This window comes from Pelophylax lessonae (assembly GCF_965119305.1).
Source record: "Pelophylax lessonae genome assembly, chromosome: 6".
NCBI classification, from domain to species: Eukaryota; Metazoa; Chordata; class Amphibia; order Anura; family Ranidae; genus Pelophylax; species Pelophylax lessonae.
In genome coordinates this window covers 136498733-136519469 of record NC_138773.1, presented here as the reverse complement: position 1 = coordinate 136519469, position 20737 = coordinate 136498733, and the positions used below count along the sequence as shown (strand labels likewise).

Below are 20737 nucleotides of genomic sequence, written 5' to 3'. Positions count from 1 at the left end.
TTCGGTGACTCGAATATTGGCCTTTTTGCAAAAAGGGTTGAGCAGAAGGTAGCCTTGAGCACCATCAAGGGTCAAGTTTCAGCATTAGCAATCTTCTTTCAGAAACCTTTAGCTACCAAGTCCTCGGTGCGGAATTTCATCCAGGGGGTGCGGCACCTGGCTCCTCCAGTCCGCACGCCCTTACCGCCCTGGGATCTTAATTTGGTTTTGTCGGTTCTACAGAAACCTCCCTTTGAAAGCATCAGGGAGATTCCCTTGCTTACTTTATCCCAGAAGGTGGCCTTCTTGGTGGCTATTACTTCTGCTCGCAGGGTGTCAGAACTGGCTGCATTATCATGCCAGTCCCCATACCTAGTGATTCATAGGGATAAGGTAGTACTTCATCCTAAGCCATCTTTTCTTCCTAAGGTGGTTTCAGATTTTCATCTGAATGAAGATATTGTACTACCTTCCTTGTGTCCTCAGCCCAAGCATCATCGGGAACATGCGTTGCATTCCTTAGATGTGGTTCGGGCAATCAGGGTATACCTGAAAGCTACGGAATCATTCCGTAAGACGGATTCACTTTTTGTGATCACGGATGGCCCCAGAAAGGGTTTGCCTGCATCTGCCGCGACCATTGCCAAATGGATTAGACAAACGGTGGTACAGGCTTATTCTATTAAGGGTCAGAGTCCTCCGTTCCCTGTTAGGGCGCACTCCACTCGAGCGCTCAGTACTTCCTGGGCCTTTCGCCATCAGGCGTCAGTGGTCCAGGTATGTAAGGCGGCCACCCGGTCGTCGGTACATACCTTTACAAAATTCTATATAATTGATGTTACGGCATCGGCTGATGCCTCATTTGGCCGCAAGGTTTTACAGGCCGCAATTTGAGGAGACCGGTGGTCTACCTCGAGTGTTTTTTTCTGTTTGAAAAAAAAAAGTTGAGTCTCATCATTAAGGATGAGCATTGTAAATTTCTAGTTGGCACCGGTTGGGCCTTCTAGATTGGGATTTGATTTCACTTTCCCACCCCTCATTTGTGATACTGCTCTGGGACGTCCCGAAGGTGGTGTATCACCGAGCACTACGTCTGTCAATGAGCGCTAGAGAAAAATGGATTTTTGTAAAATCTTACCGTAAAATCCTTTTCTCTTAGCTCATTGACAGACGTAGTCCCCGCCCCTCTGTTTTTTTGAGTTGGGTTGGGTTAAAATCTCTAAAGACTGCTTTTTCACGTAACTGATTTGCTGAGGCAGAGAGAGAGAGGATATACCCTCTGGGACTGCCCCTAGGGTGTGGCCAGAGCTTTTTAATTTCCTGTCTAGTCCTGCTCCTGTGGAGGCAACATAACCTGAAGTTGGTGTATCACCGAGGACTACGTCTGTCAATGAGCTAAGAGAAAAGGATTTTACGGTAAGATTTTACAAAAATCCATTTATTAGTAGTAATCAGCATGGATTTGTGAAAAATCGTTCTTGCCAAACCAATCTGTTAACCTTTTATGATGAAGTGAGCCTCCACCTATATAAAGGTAAGCCTGTGGATGTGGTGTACCTGGACTTTGCAAAGGCCTTTGACACCGTTCCCCACAAACGCTTACTGTACAAACTAAGGAAGGTAGGTATGGACCATGAGGTGAGTACCTGGATAGAGAACTGGCTCCAGGGGAGGTTGCAAAGGTTGGTGATTAATGGGGAGTACTCAAATTGGGCAGGTGTGGAAAGCGGGGTCCCCCAGGGTTCTGTCCTGGGGCCAATCCTCTTTAATTTATTCATAAATGATCTAGAGGAGGGGATATCGAGTAAAATCTCGGTATTTGCGGATGATACTAAACTAAGCATGCCAATATCTTCTGGGCAGGATGTGGAAACCTTACAAGCGGACCTGAACAAAATAATGGGGTGGGCAACTACATGGCAGATGAAGGATTTAATGTTGAAAAATGTATGTCCCCAACCATTACCTGGACTGCTTATAAAGCTATGATTCGCGGTAAATTGATCCAGATTGCGGCTAGACTGAAACGTAACTGGGAGAGTACAAAAAAAACGCAAGAACAAACACTGACTGCACTACTCCTTGAGCAACGGACACACCCCCACGTAGATATTAGACACAAAATTGATGCTGCCAGACTGGCACTGAATTTGAGTCTTACAACCCAAGCGGAGAAATATCTTCGATGGTCCCGTCATCGATATTATACCATGGGAGATAGACCTACCACTCTGTTAGCGAGGAAACTGGCCCCTCGCCCCTTCACGGCTGCCCTACCCAGATTACGGTTGCGGACGGGGGTCCTCTCTCGCAATCCTACCCTGCTTACATTTGAATTCACGAGGTTCTATACTAAACTTTACCGGGCTCCAGCGACTTACAATTGGGGAATGGCCGACTCCTTTTTTGCTGACCTGAATCTGCCTTCGCTGTTACAATCCCACGTCGATCTCGTGAAACGAGCAGATCACGGAATCGGAGGTAATACAGGCGATTAAGGGATTACATCCCACCAAGGCCCCTGGGCCTGACGTGTTTTCCGGGGCATATTAGGCAAATTTCAGGAAGTCCTATCCCCGCATCTATGCTTTTTTTAATGCCCTTCGCGATGGAGAGTCCCTTCCGCCTCAGGAGAACAAGGCATATATTCATTTCGCAAGAGAGGAAAGGAGTGTGGGACTTTGAATGAGTGCAGCTAGACATGTTCTTATCTTGGGATGAATAACATGAATCACATATCAGACCCAGAAGGGGACTATGGATAGCTGACATGTATTCAAATGTATAAATAATAATTCATAATAGAATATATAACGGTATAATAGATATAACACATATCAATTATATAAATAAAATAAATACACTGATAATATATCCAATAATAATTTATAAATAACATATTTATTATGACACCTAAATCTCTATGGGTACACAATCTATTCATTACAAAATTTAAGACCCAAATCATGGGGACCCATAAAGAGATGACATAATCAAATATATAATTTACAATTCATAATACATACAATCACATACAAAGATATAATTAATAAATACCATAATACAATTCATTGACATAAAAATAGATATACTGATGACATATCCAGAATAATGATTTATAAGTAACTGATTTAGTATAACATGATATTCTCTAATTTATGCAATCTTTCAATATAAGAGACTTGGATAGAAGTGTCTGAGTAATTGTAGGCTCGACGCGTTTCATGGACCTCCGTCCACTCATCAGGAGCTTTAGAGATAGATTGTGGATCTATAAATACAGATCTAAGTTAGACCCACGAACTAGTATGGAAAAGGGGAAGGGAAGAAAACATTTTATATACATGTATCTATGTGGGGATAATAAATGAAGTATACACTACCTTCAGTAGTGTCATATATTTAGAGAGATCCAATCCTAGGGAGGAGGGGCCGGGCTGAGCCGAAAAATGCCTGACCCGGGGCTGAGGCATGGACCACATCAAGTACATGGGAAGAAGCAGCAAAGAGGTTAAAGTCCAGTATGAAATGGGAAAATGATGAATTGACCAAAAAACTCGTCAAAGAGTAATATGGTAGGCACACTGAAATCAGAAAAGAGAAAAAAAAAAAAAGGGGGAAGATTTTTTTAGGAATTTTTAATTATTATATTTCCTGAGATTGTATAATAAAATAATAGCCTTTATTTAAAAGTAAATCTTCTTATGAGATATAAAATATATAATAAAAAGAGAAATTGTTTTTATCATGGATAAAAAGATTAATCCAGATTCAAAGGATAATATATATATGATGAATACAGATCAGTGAGCCGTATGGAAAAAAGTGTCAAAGATATGGATATCAGGGAAGTTGACCAGATAGAAGATACCATATAAAAGTGAAATAATAATACAAATCTCTAGAAAAGGGGGGGGGGGGGGCAGGTGAAAGTGAAAGGGTATAGTGTAATTGGGAAATGAAAGGCATATTAGTATAGGACATAGGTCAGCAACCCGCGGCTCCGGAGCCGCATGCGGCTCTTTTGAACCTTTGCTGCGGCTCCGGGGCGGACGCTAGCGAGGGGAGGAGGCGCACTGTGCGCCCCGACACCTCCCACTGTAGTGCTATCCTGGCTGTGATGTCGCGTGGGGGGCGGTGCGTGCATTAGTCACGCACCGTCCCGACGTTACCTTCCCGCCCACTGTCAGAGAGGAGGGCAGCGGCGCGCATGCAGTTCGAAGAAGACGTCCGTCCAGACTCCCGTCAGCAGCAGCACGCCAGGCACCAGTGTGAGGTAAGTGAAGTGATGCCTCAGGGGGGGGGGGCACAAACTGCTTTGAAGGGGGCACGCACGCACGCTGGTCTCTGCATTGAAAGGGGGCATGTATGCTGGTCACTACATTGAAAGGGGCATGTATGCTGGTCACTACATTGTAAGGGGGCATGTATGCTGGTCACTACATTGAAAGGGGCATGTATTCTGGTCACTACATTGAAAGGGGCATGTACGCTGGTCACTACATTGAAAGGGGCATGTATGCTGGTCACTACATTGAAAGGGGCATGTATGCTGGTCACAACATTGAAAGGGGCATGTATGCTGGTCACAACATTGAAAGGGGCATGCATGCTGGTCACTGCATTGAAAGTGGCATGTATGCTGATCTCTGCATTGAAAGGGGCATGTACGCTGATCTCTACATTGAAGGGGGCATGCACGCTGGTCACTGCATTGAAAGGGGCATGTACGCTGGTCTCTGCATTGGGGTATGATCATTGGGCATAGCAAAATTTGCTATGGGGCCCTGTGATTTCTAATTACGTCCCTGTTTTCGACCCCCCCGGTTGTTTTTGTAAGTTTTGCGGCTCCCAGTTTTTTTTTTCCTTCGGAAACGGGTCCAAGTGGCTCTTTATGTCTTAAAGGTTGCAGACCCCTGGTATAGGAGATAGATTAAGAGTGATAAGGGAAATAGATTCAAAACCATGATGAGATGTGAGACTCCCGTAGAGACACATCTATGTCCACCCCAAAGTGAATCATGCTGAAAGGGGAGTGCAAAAGGTGAATAGGGAGAATGGGATGTGAGAATGAAACCAAATTACCGCAACAGGAGTGTACGAGGATTCGCCAAAGAAGATTGAAAAGATTGAAGATGATACTGTGACCAGCCTGCATTTCCCGTAGTATAGATGTGGAGCCACACCAACGCCATGCCGGCGTCGGGTATATATGGACGGAGCTCTAACACCCACATCCGGTCAGGAGACCGGATGCTGGTCATAAAGGACCGCCCACTGACGCTAATGGGAATCGGTAGTCATGGCAATGCGACGCCAAGTGATGCCGCATACCTAGCATACCGAGCATGGCGCCGATGGTAGCAAGCCAGCCCCGCCCCCGGCCTGGATGCTGAAAGCAGAGACAGGCAAGAGGGAAGGGCGGTATACATTCATCGCAGCCCTGGAACAGGAAATCCGGGCCAGCCCTTTTCCTCCAAATCCACATTGAAATGTATATGTATCAGGGGAAAAGGAATATTGAAAATTGGTTGGACTTGAAGAAAATATAATTATTGAAGGGACTAGATAACTAATGCTCGAAAAATATTTATAAAAATAAATGGATAAATGAGTATTTAAGTTGGATAAAGGTATATATATATATATATATATATATATATATATATATATATATATATATATATATATATAGATGACTCAGGTGGCAGACCTAAAGGGGTGTTTTCCACCCAAACTGTAGCAGAGCAAAAAAGGGGAGAATAGATCTGCCACATAAATTGTCCATTAAAATGTCTAGTGCCTCCATCCCTATTTAATATGGCAAGAGAGGAAAGGAGTGTGGGACTTTGAATGAGTGCAGCTAGACATGTTCTTATCTTGGGATGAATAACCTGAATCACATATCAGACCCAGAAGGGGACTATGGATAGCTGACATGTATTCAAATGTATAAATAATTCATAATTGAATATATAACAGTATAATAGATATAACACATATATCAATGATATAAATAAAATAAATACACTGATAATATATCCAATAATAATTTATAAATAACAAATTTATTATGACACCTAAATCTCTATGGGTACACAATCTATTCATTACAAAATTTAAGACCCAAACCATGGGGACCCATAAAGAGATGACATAATCAAATATATAATTTACAATTCATAATACATACAATCACATACAAAGATATAATTAATAAATACCATAATACAATTCATTGACATAAAAATAGATATACCGATGACCTATCCAGAATAATGATTGATAAGTAACTGATTTAGTATAACATGATCTTCTCTAATTTATGCAATCTTTCAATATAAGAGGCTTGGATAGAAGTGTCTGATTAATTGTAGGCTTGACGCGTTTCATGGACCTCCGTCCACTCATCAGGAGCTTTAGAGATAGATTGTGTATCTATAAATACAGATCTAAGTTAGACCCACAAACTAGTATGGAAAAGGGGAAGGGAAGAAAAATTTTTTTTTTTATATATTCATTTCCTACCCAAACAGGGCAAGGACCATTGTATATGTGAAAACTACCGTCCGATCTCATTGATTAACTCTGATCTGAAAATACTAGCAAAAATTATGCCCACTAGACTTAGCTCCTTTCTGGCCCACTATATACATCCCGACCAGGCTGGGTTTGTCCCTGGATGTCAGACCTCGGATCAGACCAGACCGGTCGTGGACATCATCACGGCTATCCAATCAGATTGGGACGGGGGGAGCCATCGCAGGGGTATCCTCCTTTCATTAGATATCCACAAGGCTTTTGATTCCCTGTCGTGGGACTATCTCTTCGGCGCGTTGGCCCCCTATGGCTTTGGCCCTCCCTTTCTTACTTTGTTACGGGCCCTATATAGTACACCCAAGGCCGTGCTTAGGTTTAAGGGTTATTCTTCGGATTCTATCCGTATTTGCAGAGGCACACGTCAGGGCTGCCCCTTGTCTCCTCTCCTTTTTGTTTTAGCACTAGAACTGTTGGCCATCAAAATTCGCTCTTTACCAGACGTCCGGGGGGTCGTATGCGGAGGCGTCGAGCACAAGTGCGCCCTTTTTGCGGACGATCTTTTAGCCATTGTCTCTTCTCCTATCACAACCTTACCCAATTTGTTTGCGCTGTTGGATATTTTCTCAAATATCTCGGGGTTGCATACTAATCAAGCGAAATCTCAGGCAATGAATATTTCCCTGGATGGTCGCACAGTGGAGACACTGAGGCACTCCTATAAATTTATATGGCATACGGACGCGTTACCCTGCTTGGGCATTCATTTAACGCCATCCTTGTCCACACTGTACACGAAAAACCCTCCTCTGTTTGCACGTCTGAAGGTTGACATGGAAAGGTGGTCGATTCATCCTCCCTCATGGTTTGGCACATTGTACCTATTTCGCACTCTGGCGGTCGCGCTGAAAAGGTCAGATTTGCTTAAATTTCACGGTCACATTCTTTTATTCATCTGGGGGAACAAGAGACATAGGGTGAACAAACAAACGCTCTATACCCATAAAGCCCGGGGTGGTCTAGGGGTGCCGTACCTGCTGAACTAATACTATGCTGCGCAGCTGTCCCAGTTGGTGCGATTTCACTCTAATAGTTCCCCCGACGGCCTGGATGGAGTTGGAAGCTAGCTCTGTCCCTGGCCTGGCGATCTCTCATATTATGTGGTTGTCGCCAGGGATCGCCCTCCCGTTCTGTGCCCGGCCTTGTCCCATTCCCTGGCCATATGGGATTGATTGTCCAAATTACATGACTTTAGGTCCCTGCATGCCCCCTTGGCCCCCATTCTTGCCAACAGCAGGTTCCCCCCGGGTCTCTCCCCCAGATCCTTTCAGTGGTGGACGAATAAGGGACTGATCCGCATAGCGGACTTTTGTGACCATAGGGGTATCCTCAAATGTCAGCATATTATGTGGTTGTCGCCAGGGATCGCCCTCCCGTTCTGTGCCCGGCCTTGTCCCATTCCCTGGCCATATGGGATTGATTGTCCAAATTACATGACTTTAGGTCCCTGCATGCCCCCTTGGCCCCCATTCTTGCCAACAGCAGGTTCCCCCCGGGTCTCTCCCCCAGATCCTTTCAGTGGTGGACGAATAAGGGACTGATCCGCATAGCGGACTTTTGTGACCATAGGGGTATCCTCAAATGTCAGCAATTGATTGATAAACATGCCTTGCCTGTATATGAGTATTTTCGGTTTTCACAAATTGATCATTACCTGCGGTCCCTGTCTCGCCTTTCCGGCCTGACCACCATGACTTCTATGGAATATTTGTGCCGTAGACGCGACAAATTACAGGGCTATATATCTATGATTTATAATATGCTCACTGACTTGCCTCTGAAGCTTCCTTATATGGAACGGTGGGAGACGGATGTCCAGGAAGTCGTGGAGTTGGCGGACTGGCGTGCCATGGCCCAGGAGGCCTCCAGGTCTGTAATCAACACCTGCATCATAGAGGCGAATTACAAGGTACTCCTGCGTTGGTACATGGTGCCAGCCAGGATTGCATCCTTTGTGCCTGGGGCATCTCCCCTGTGTTTTCGCGGTTGTGGTTAGGAAGGCACAATGTTTCACAATTGGTGGCAATGCCCCAAGGTCAGACGCTTTTGGATTAGAGTGCATAATTTCATATACACTCTTACGCAAGTGAATTTGACCAAGTCCCCTCAGCAGGCCCTCTTGGGCAGGAAGGTGGACGCGGCCACGAGGGCGCAGAGGTGGCTCATCACGTTTATATTTACTGCAGCGAAAATAACGATTGCGAGATCTTGGAGGTCTCCTACTCTACCGTTTGAGCAGCTTAGGCACGAGTTGAACTGGATCATGGTGAACGAGCGCTTATTGGCTCAATTGGAGGATAGAATGCGCAGGTTTGACAAGGTGTGGGAACCATGGATTAACTACCTCACGGGGGTGCCTGAGGGATCCGGGTGGGTCTGGGGGCGGGGTGCGGGGCACGGGGTTGGGTCCGTTTCCACTTCTTCCTTCTTCTCTTGTCTTTTCTTCCTTTCCTCTCTAGGCGTTCTTTTCCATTTCACTCTTTACAGTGTTTTCTCACCACTGCTTTCATGAGGTTTTCAGTGGTAATATCATGCAGCATCATTGTAACTTCTGTTCTCGGCTTCTGTCTCTGGCAGGAGTCTGTAGGGTCATTATTCTGCAACTAGCCCTGGGGCTAGTATCGAAAGGTGCCAAATATCTGGGTTAGCAGTACCTACCTACCCATTGGAACGGCCTCTCATGGCACCATATGTTTACTGATTTTTCTGTTACATATGCTATGGACCTTTACTATATTATTGTGTTGGCCTCCTAGGGCCGTATTGGCTGTTGATTGCTGCTGTTATACCACTGCTCGTTGTTATTCTGAACTGATTTCTATGTGCATTTTGTAAAATTTTCAATAAAAATCATTGAAAACGAAAAATGTAAAGTAATGCACTTGGGTGCCAGAAACCAGAAAGCAAGCTACTCATAAGGGGGGAACCTCTGGGTGAGTCTAGGATGGAAAAGGACCTGGGGGTACTGGTAGACAACCGGCTTGGCAGTGGCATGCAATGCCAAGCCGCTGCAAGAAAAGCCAACAGAATACTGGGATGTATAAAATAGGGGATTCACTCTAGAAATAAAGAGATTATTCTCCCACTCTACAAGACTCTGGTCTGGCCACATCTGGAGTATGCTGACCAGTTCTGGGCACCAGTCCTCAGGAAGGATGTGCTGGAACTGGAGAAAGTCCAGAGAAGGGCAACAAAATAATTAGGGGAATGGAGGACATCAGCTATGAGGAAAGACTGCAAGCACTGAACCTATTCTCTCTGGAGAAGAGACGATTGAGGGGGGATATGATATCAATGTACAAATACTGTACTGGCAACCCTAGCATATGGAAAAACCTATTCAGAGAAAGGGAATATAATAAGACACGTGGCCACTCACTAAAACTAGAGGAAAGACGGTTTAACCTTAAAATACACAGGGGATTAGTCACTGTAAGAGCAGTAAGGATGTGGAATTCCCTTCCGCAAACAGTCGTATCAGCAGGGAGCATTGATAGTTTCAAAAAACTATTAGATGGGCACCTTAAAGACCACAACATACAGGGGTATACAATGTGCTGTTAACAGCAAACACACACACACATCATAGGTTGAACTGGATAGACTGATGCCTTTTTTCAACCTCACTAACTATGTAACTATACATAAAATCAAGCAACAAAACATTTGAAGCACACACAAGTTAACGTATATGCAAGTATCACATGCATTTGTAAACTGTGTTTGCACCACACATGTGAGATATCAACACACACTTTACAGCGAGAGCAAAAGTTCTGACAAAGGGGATACTGTATGTTTTTTTTTTTTTTTTAAATGAATGAAAGTGTATTTTTTTTTTTCAATTAAAATTATAAAACCACTGCGCACACGTTTTACATAATCGCAGCCATACAAATTTTATTAGTCTCTGCTAAAATAGATATATTTGGGGGTTCTAAGTAATTTGCTAAAAAAAAAAAGTTGAAAGATTTACACTGAACTGCCAGAAAAAGCCTGGTTTGCATGTTTTGAAATTTACACTCTCTGCCTAGTGCCACTTTTTAAAGCTTTACTAAAATGTGCAACTCATAAATAACGATCATGTACTATGTGCAACAGTTTTAAACAATGTTTATCCTCGAAGAAGAACATGCAGCCCACATGAATGCTTCTAACTATTTCTTCCACCAAATCGAGCACATGGGGTTTCTGCTCAGTTGCGTTCACCATTGCTTCTTCTTCCTGAAATTCTGCTGTCTACGCCAACAGGATAAGATGTTGGCACACAGGATGGGACGTTCATGCAAGATGCTTGCGATAACTTACTGCGCGATGACATGCAGTATTTTTGAATAAATAATGCATGCTAATCTATAAGGAGAGTTTCTTTTGTGAATTCAAATTTTTTTTTTATGTTGAGCGATATGTTACTGCATACTCAGATGTTACTCGGATGCGGTAACATATTGCTTAGTGAATTGTGCCCAGTCCTAATTACTATACCCCTCCCATTCCTGTGTAAAAACTGAGGAGAAGAAAGCAATTACTACAGCTGCCTGTAATTTCTAACCAACTTCCCTTCATCATCCTTTGTGGCCAATATGCTCTGACCTCACCTTTTTATTGTTAATATACAGTATTTCAAAAATCACTTGGGATTTTTTTCACTCTCCTTCACTATGTGTCTCTGATAGTCTTTTTTTAGCTGCACTGATTGCGTTCTTACACTTATTGAATTCCTTGTAGTGTTGGAATGCTTACAACGACCTCTCTTATATTTTTTAAGGCCCCTTTTTTCTTTCTTTAACCCCTCCATGCCGATGGAACGCAAATATGCAGCCTCGGCTTCAAGGGGTTGTACCGGGGTACCGTTACCTGGTACCGTTGTTTAGAGCCGACGATCGACTTTCTTGTAATGACAAGCGTTGCACCCTCCCCCCCTCCCACTGCCCTCCGCCGCTCGTCCCACCGGGAGACTCGAGTGACCAGCAGGTACGTCCACCGGCTGGCCGAAGACCTGAACAAAGCCGGATTTGGCTTTGATTGGGTCTACAATGTAAAAACCCGGAAGTGATTTCATGACATCGCTTCCAGGTACTTGAGCCTTAACCACTTAAGCCCCTTAAGATTTTACCCCCTTCCTGACCAGGGCCTATTTTGCGTGACTTTAACGGACAATTGCGCGGTTGTGCGACGCTGTACCCAAACAAATTTAACGTCCTTTTTTTCCCCACAAACAGAGCTTTCTTTTGGTGGTATTTGATCACCTGTGCGAGATTTTTTTTTTTTTTTTTTGATCATGCGCTATAAACAAAAAAAGAGCGACAATTTTGCAAAAATAACAATATTTTTCACATTTTTTTATATGAAATTCCCCCCAAAAAATGTAAAAATCAAAATTTTTTAAGATTTTAGGCCAATTTTTCTGCTACATATGTTTGGTAAAAAAAATTGTGTTTACTATGTAAGGGAAAGATTTTTGTAATTTTTATTGTTTTTTTTTTTTGTAATGGCGGCGATCTGCGTTTTTTTTTTTTTTTTTTTTTTTTGTGGGACTACGACATTGCGGCGGATAGATCGGACCCTTGACTGACATTTTTGACACTTTTGGGGTTACCAGTGACATTACTACAGTAATCAGTGCTATACATATGCACTGTTACTGTAAAAATGACACTGGCCGTGAAGGGGTTAACTTTATTTGAGAGGGAGGGGTTAAGTGTGTCTCTAGGGGCGTGATTCTTACTGTGATTGGATGTGCCTGTGTGTGTAACAGCACAGATCAATGGTCCTACATAGCAGGACCGTATGATCTGTGCTGTTACACAGGGGAGACTGACAGGCGGCTTTGTTTACATTAGCTGCCGGCCTTTCTCTCGCTGTAACCGACGATCGCGAGTGACCGGTGGACATTGGGTCTGCCGGTCACTCGCGCAGGGGAGTCTGTGACCGAACGGGAGTGCGCCTCCGGCGGCGCGCGCTCGCTCCCTAGACCCTCACAGGCTAGCGATGTAGACCTACGTCGCTTTGCCTGTGAGGGGCTGACTGCCGACGTAAATCGTCGTGAGGCAGTCGGCAAGTGGTTAAAGGCGTCAAATTTAAAAAATGACATCATTCAAAACCCTTTGATCTTGCAAAGGTGTTGGCCCCAGTTTTTGGTGTTGCTACACCAGCGGGGGATTGCTGTGTTGGGCTACTTGGACAACCTCCTTATCGGCATTTACGATATGGAAGTCACTATCCAGACCTTGAAGGAATTTGGTTGGCTTCTGAACTACCAGAAGTCTGCCTTGATCCCATCCAGGAAATTGGATAACCTGGGTCTTACTCTGGATTCAGCTCTGGCCAGAGTGTTTCTTCCTCTGGACAAACTCTGCCTCTTCCTCTGATGAAACTGCTGTGATTCACCTGTTGTCTCACAGGAGGTTATCCCTCCGGACTTGCATGCGAGTGCTGGGCCTGATGGTGTTTACCTTTGAGGCGGTCCCGTTTGCACAGTTCCACTTAAGGTCTCTTCAGAGGGAGATCTTGGTGAAATGACACAAGTGTCCAAAGTCTATGGACAATCAGATTTGGCTGAGCTGGGAAACAAGTGATTCCCTGGTCTGGTGGCTTTGTTCTCCTACTCTTCATCAGGGCAAGTCTTTTCTCCCATTGTATTGGACAGTGGTCACGATGCATGCCAGGCTGTCCATGTGGGGAGGTTTTCTGGGGCTAAGCTCTGCTCCGGGCTGCTGGACGATTGAAGAATCCAGACTCCCGATCAATGTCTTGGAACTTCAGGCGATAAGGCTGTGCATGAATCACTGGACAGTTTGGCTCCGGGGGGCTCCAGGTATGGATCCAGTCAGACAATGCCAGGGGGGTGGTGCTTGTGTCAATAACCGGGGCTGAACAGGAGGTATCCAGCATTCTCCAGTGGGCAGAATTCTTAGTTCCTGCCCTCTCCCCCGTACACATTCTAGGTGGGGAAAATTGGCAGGTGGACTATCTCAGTGGGCAGACATTGGATCAAGGGGAGTGGTCCCTTCATTCAGACATGTTTTTTATCTGATATGTCTGCAGTGGGGCACTCCCGAGGTGGACCTATTGGCGTCTCGGCTCAACAGAAAAGTACCAAGGTTTGTGGCAAGATCACAATATCCTCTGGCGGATGCCACAGACGCTCTGGTGGCCCCGTGGGGCCAGTATCATCTGATTTATGCTTTCCCTCCTCTCAAGCTTCTTCCGCATTTCTGCGATGGATCAAGGCCAAATTGATTCAGGTCATTCTGGTGGCCTCGGACTGGCCTTGCCGGTCTTGGTACGGTGACCCAGTGCAATTGGTCACCAACGTCCCTGTTGTTCCAAGTGCCGATTTTCCATCCTGCTTTACAATCGCTGGCTTTGATGGCCTGACTGTTGAAAGTCAGGTGTTGAGGAATAGAGGTTTGCCTGGGATGGTGATTCTGACTATGCTGAAGGCTAGGAAGTCTACCTCTAGAAAGTCTTATCATCATACGTGAAAAGCATACATTTTATGGTGTAAGTCAATCGGTGTTCACCCTCGTTCCTTTTCGGTGGCTCGGATTTTGACCTTCCTTCAACGAGGTGTTGAGCAGAAGTTGGCCTTGAGTACCATCAAGGGCCAGGTGTCTGTTTTGGCGGTCTTCTTTCTGCGACTCTTGGTCTCACGTTCTTTGGTGCGTACTTTCATTCAAGGGGTTCGACACCTGACTCCACCAGTACGGTCTCCTTTACTGCCGTGGGATTTGAACTTGGTGCTCTCAGTTCTCCAGAACCCTCCCTTTGAAAACTTTAGGGGGATTCTCCTGCTTACGCTGTTTCAGAAGGTGGCTTTTTTGGTGGCTATCACCTCTACTCACAGGGCGTCGGAACTGGTGGCGTTATCTTGTCGTACCTCATACTTGGTGGTTTACAAAGATAAGGTGGTTCTTTCTCCACGCCCGTCGTTCCTACCCGATTTCCATTTGAATGAAGACATTGTGTTGCCTTCTTTGTGTCCCCGGCTCGCTTATCCCAAGGAATTTGCGTTGCATGCCCTGGATGTGGTTCGGCAGTTGGGGTGTATCTGGCAGCCACTGAGTCTTTTCAGAGGTCAGACTTCCTTTTTGTGATCACGGACGTGCCAAGAAAAGGGCTTTCCGCTTCTATTGCGACCATTTCCAGATGGATCAGACAGACGGTGACTCAGGCCTATTCTATCAAGGGTCGGGTCCTTCCTTTCCCTGTAACCGCGCACTCTACTTGGGCGCTTAGTGCTTCTTGGGCCTTCTGTTATCAGGCGTCAGTGGTGTAGGTTTGCAAGGCTGCCATCTGGTGGTCAGTGCACACTTTCACAAAATTCTTCAAACAATGTTTTGGCATCTGAGGAGGCTTCTTTTGGCCACAGGGTTTTGCAGGCTGCTGTTTAGAGGGTCTGTTCCCTCTTTGGGGTTGTATTGTTTAGGTTGGGCTCCAGTTGTTTTTTTGTTGAGTTCCTGTTAGCCAAGTTGGCTTCTTGTGTTTAGCCTTGGGTTTTTTGTCCCACCCCTCATGTGTTTGGCACTACTTGGGGACTTCCCTATGGTGTCCTTCAATGAACGAATAAGAAAAATATACTTTTTTACTTTCTGCTATAAAACATTTCATATAAAAAATGTAAAAAATCTATTTTTTTTTATTAGTTTAGGCCAATTTCTATTCTGCTACCTATTTTTGGTAAAAAAAAATCCCAAAAAGTGTATAATTGGTTAGATTTTGAGTAGAGTAGATTAGACTTGTAGATTTTTAGACTTTTTATTATTTTTTTTTTGTTTTTATTAGCAATGGTGGCAATCAGCAATTTATTGGGATTGCTGCATTGCGGCGGACAAATCTGACGCTAAGTGACACTTTTTGGGGACCAATGACATTAATACAGTGATCAGTGCTAAATAATAGGCACTGTTCCTGTATAAATGACACTGGCAGGGAAGGGGTGCTCAAGGGGTTAAATGTGTTCCCTATATGTGCTTTCTTGCTGTGGGGGGGATGGATTTAACAGAGGCACAGAGAGAGCGGTGATTCAGCTTAGCCTGTCAGAGAGGCAGTGAAAGATTGCGTGTTTCAGCTTAGCTGAATCACGCAATCTTTCCCTGCCTCTCTGACAGGAGCGCTGTCTTATTTTACATTCCAGGTGGCTCTCCTGTCAGTCTAGCTGGAAATCGTGGGAGGCCAGCAGCGATTGAGCCCGCTCCTCCACCAGTCTGCCTCCTGCTGTGTCTAATCACCGCCGGGACCGCGTGCACATAATCATGTAGATCTACGTGATTATGCGCAGCCGAGTCGCCCTGCCGCAATAAATCTGCGTGGGGCGGTCGGCAAGTGAATAAAACGCATAATGACAGACTAATACACTTACATTCCAATTTATTTAATGTATACTTGTTTTATTATGTTATAGAAAATCAGTTTTAACGCGTAAGTCATAACATATATAATATAAAACCGCACTTTCTCTTTGTAATTCTTTCATACTGGATGTACTTTGAGTGCATGATTTATACTTACTGTACCTTGAGGTCAATGGACTAAAGGATTTCATAAGCGTTATGAAGGTCACAGGACTAATTTTTCAGAGAGTCATTTCATCAAAGTAAAATATTGAATGTGAGGTAAATACCACAAAAATTAGATAAATAACTAGTCAGTTCACTAAAAACACACACATTCGTTATTTATCACCTGGAATAGGCTGCCAGTATTTTAGTAATGCACAAAATAACAATGTGAGGAACTCTGCACTGGGCAGTAAGTTAAAGGTATACCATGCATCAGTGTGAAATTATTCTACTCTGAGCTCAGGAGGGAATATTAATTTTAACATTTCACCAGAGGGAGATCATCGTTCTTTGAATGAAAGCACACTAGAATGTTTTCACAGTTTCACAGCAGGAGTTGTGCTAAGGAATTGGTGTAGGAAGGAGGGTTTCGGGTTCCTGGAGAACTCAACTGACTACCGGCTCTATAGTAGAGGCAGAATGCACCTTAATGGGGAGGGAGCAGCTCTGTTGGGGGAGAGGATGGCCAAACATTTGGAGTGGCTTTTAAACTAATAAATGGGGGGGGGGGGCAGAGGGAGTGATGGCCAGCAGTGAGCGAAGGTCAGAGGGTGCTAATGGAGGCACTAGAGGTAATTAGGGATTGGCTTGGGTGTGTTCAGATCACACCCACCAGAAGGCCATAACTGCACACCACCAGCGGTGAGTGAGTTGGCAAATCAAAATCACAGCCTCAAACTAAGGAGGAAATAATGTGCGCCTGTACAAAACAGAGAGGCATGTACACAAATGCCAGGAGCCTAGCTAATAAAATAGATGAACTGGAGCTGATAAAACACGAGGAGGATTTCAATTTCGTGAGAATATCAGAAACCTTGTTTAAAAGCTCACATGATTGCGACAACTATCCAGGGATATTACATGTATCCGAGGAATAGGGAGGATAAGAGAGGGGGAGAGTTGCGCCTATATATCAAGAATGGTTTACGGGTGGAAGAGAGGGACGACATCGCAGATGGGGCAAGGGGTGAGGTGGAATCTGCGTGGGTGGAACTTCAAAGGGAAGAAGTGAGTGGGAAATTAATTGTGGGGTTATGTTACAGACCCCTTAACTTGATGGATGAGGAAGAGTTGGACCTCCTATCACAGTTAGAAATGGCAGCGAGGCAGGGCGATGCCATTATAATGGGGGACTTTAACTATTCAGATATTGACTTGGCAGAAGGAACAGTTCACTTAAAGGCCCGCCATTTTTCTAAATGTCTTACTGGACAACTTCATGTCCCAATTGGTGAGTACTCCAACAAGAAAAAATAGGATTTTTGTTACTTACTGTAAAATCCATTTCTCTGAGTTCGACGGACACAGAGCTCCATATTCAGAACCATAGAGTTAGGCTGGCCATACACTATACAATGTTCTTATTCAATTTTCTTTAGATTTACCTTCAACTATGTAGTTGAAGGGCTTGCCTGATTGCATATACATTAAGTGTTTAGTAGAGGTGCACCGAAATTTCGGCCACCGATAATTTCGGCCGAAAATGTGAGTATCCAATTTCGGCCGATAAGGGGTTAAGGATGCCGAAAATGTATGGCCGCTGATATCAGTTAAAAGTGAGTCCTCCTTCACTTCCCTGTCATTTGTGGGTATGTGTGCTGACTGCTGCGATCCTATGCTGGTTACACCGGCGCTTCATTGTGAGCTACAGTGTTTGCTAGACGGCCAGCCGATTGCCGTCTAGCAACAAGTGACATCTCGGGGGGAGAGGGACTCGGAATGCAAAGGATCTTATCCTCCTCCGTGCCTAATGCTGACTCGTTGTACCCACCTCCTCCCTTCTTGGTCTCTTCGCTGTAGAAGAAGGTAATGTGGATGTCTGCTGCTGTATAACCGTCTGTAGTTAGAACAGATCAAAAATCACAGCCTAGAGTCAGTCTCTCTCTCTCTCTCTCTCTAAATGGAATGTTACGTTTTGACTGCAGAAACACTTTGTAACATTCTCTCTCTCGTTAAGATTTGACTGCAGAAACACTTTGCAACATTCTCTCTCTCTCCTTAAGTTTTGACTGCAGATACACATTGTATACACTTTGTAACATACATCAAATCTGTGAAAAAGGCACTGTATGTTAAAGCCTTACTCCAACCAAACCTTATTACTGTTGGGGAAATTTCCCTGACTTTCTGTCCTGGTGACATACACTGAGTCGTAGTAGTGACATCACCGGGAGGCGGCACTTTTGAAAGGAAGGACACGAGAGGAGCGGAGAGGTGCCAACAAGTAAGGACATTGCATCATTGAGGTGGGGGGGCTGAGGCGAGGTTACCAATGATATTTGTATTATGTAGGATGAGGGGTTAATGTATTGCCACTGCTGGTCACTGATGCGTTAGTGACCGACCAGTGGCACTTAATTAACCCCTTTGTGCTGCATTAGTGCAACCAGTATCAGTGCAACCAGTGTTAATTAACACTGATACTGGTTGCACTAACGCAGCACAAAGGGGTTAATTAACTGCCACTGGTCGGTCACTAATGCATCAGTGACCAGCAGTGGCAATACATTAACCCCCTCATGCTGCATGATACAAATATCATTGGTAATTAAATTAACCACTTGCCAACCCGTCACAGTACATATACTACATACTAGCTACAGGTGTACATTGCTGCCTGTTTCTGTCGTATGCCCCTGTTTTTATCTATTTTAAAATCATTTGGGGGAAAAAAGTCATTTTCGGTTTTGGTTTTTGGCCAAGGGCATCCTGCATTTTCGGTTTTCGGCCCAGAATTTTCATTTCGGTGCATCCCTAGTGTTTAGGTTTGACCTCATATTATATGATTTTGGTAAATCTTAAAGAAAATTGAATGAGAAAATTGTATAATGTATGGCCAGCCTTGCATTGCCCCCTACAGAAGTAGGACACTAGGCAGAAAAAACAACTTGGCTATGCCTATGGGCAGTCCTAGCTGGTATACCCCCTCTCTGCTATAGGCCTTCAGTTTAGTAACAAGCAGTATCAAAAGTATCAAAACTCCATAGAGGGGTGGGTGCTGTCTGTGTCAATGAACTTATAGAAATGGATTTTACGGTAAGTACAAAAATCCAAAATTGTCGCTCTTTTTTTGTTTATAGCGCAAAAACTAAAAAACGCAGAGGTGATCAAATAGCACTTAAAGAAAGCTCTATTTGTGGGAAAAAAAGGGACATTCATTTTATTTGAGTAAATCATCGCACGACCGTCCAGTTGACGGTTAAAGCAACGCAGTGCCGATTCGTACAAAATGGCCTGGTCATTAAAGGGGTAAAACCTTTCCCGAGCTGAAGTGGGTAAATACTATTCTTGCAAATTACTATAGCAGCCATACATAACATTGTTTTTTTCTTCTTTACAGATCCAATGTTTTGGGTGTATGTGAAAGAAATACTTAACAAGCATGAACTTCAGAGATTCTACTCCTTGAAGAACATCACAACTGACATTGGGAGGGGCCGTGCTTGGCTGCGCTGTGCTTTAAATGAACATTCCCTTGAGCGTTACTTACTAATGCTGCTTGGAGATACAAACAGGCTTAGGTAATGTCGATCAGCACATTTTTTAAACAGTAACTTTTTGTTTTAAAACCAAATTGACCAAAAATAAATACTGCAGGTTAGTATAATGCTATGTTGAAAGGATCAGAAGTAAATTAAAATAGTATTAAACCTTGAAGGTTTAAATCAAATTCTTTAGCGTCCGATGAGGAACAAGGGGAAGATAGTAATTCTTGGACAATTTGGATATATGCAGCTACCTTCAGGAGGTGGATATTGGCAAACAGAAAAAGGTGAAGGCAAGTCCCCATATAACTCCACCCTAACCATCATGCAGCAGTTTTTGGCTAGTGTCCTAGGAGGTTATATACTTTTTCCTCTGCAATAAGGTAAACTCTTTCTATATTATCACTGTTTTTCTCATGTATCAACGTTTTTGGTGCTTTTTACATGTTTTTTTCTCTTCGGTCAAGAGGTTGATTACACTGCTTGATATGGTTTCTACAGAGCAGCTGTTGAGATCTGCTTATGCTCCACAATAGTTTTAAAGGCCGTACTCCGATCCCGTTGGATCAAATATTGCACGGCCTGCCTGGAATGTGACCTTCAGACACTGGGCTCTGCCTATTGTGTTTTCCAGACCTTTGTGTACTGTGTCAGTTAGCTGTTAGAGCGTTTTTCACTTGTCAGAGTACTTTTCAGGTCCAGGGCTGATGCACGGTCTCTGGGGTGACCCAGTCTCTGGAATTCAAATAAAAAGGTCACACACTCTATTATTTAGTTGGACCGTCTTTATCTTTGATTACGGAACACATTCGCTGTGGCATTTGTTTTGATACGCTTCAGCAATGTCACAAGATTTATTTCCGGCCAGTGTTGCATTAATTTTTCACCAAGATCTTGTATTGATGATGGGAGAGTCAGAACACTGAGCAAAGCCTTCTCCTGCACATCCCAAAGATTCTCAACATGGTTAAGGTCTGGACTATGGTGGCCAATCCATGTGTGAAAATGATGTCTCATGCTCCCTGAACCCTTTTCACAATTTGAGCCCGATGAATCCTGCCATTGGCATCTTGGAATATGCCCGTGCCAAAGAAAAAATCCATTGATGGAATA

The 20737-nt window shown here is 44.1% G+C and overlaps 1 protein-coding gene across 1 annotated transcript in view; it reads left to right on the top strand.

Moving 5' to 3' along the window:
* The window catches only part of SNX29 (sorting nexin 29), a gene marked incomplete at its 3' end in the record, with an annotated part of 1499164 nt that overhangs the window by 125672 nt on the left and 1352755 nt on the right, over positions 1 to 20737 (top strand). The window contains exon 4 of the mRNA XM_082261720.1: positions 19480 to 19660. Coding sequence (XP_082117846.1) covers positions 19480 to 19660 — 181 coding nt within the window. The remainder of the gene's footprint in view (positions 1 to 19479; positions 19661 to 20737) is intronic.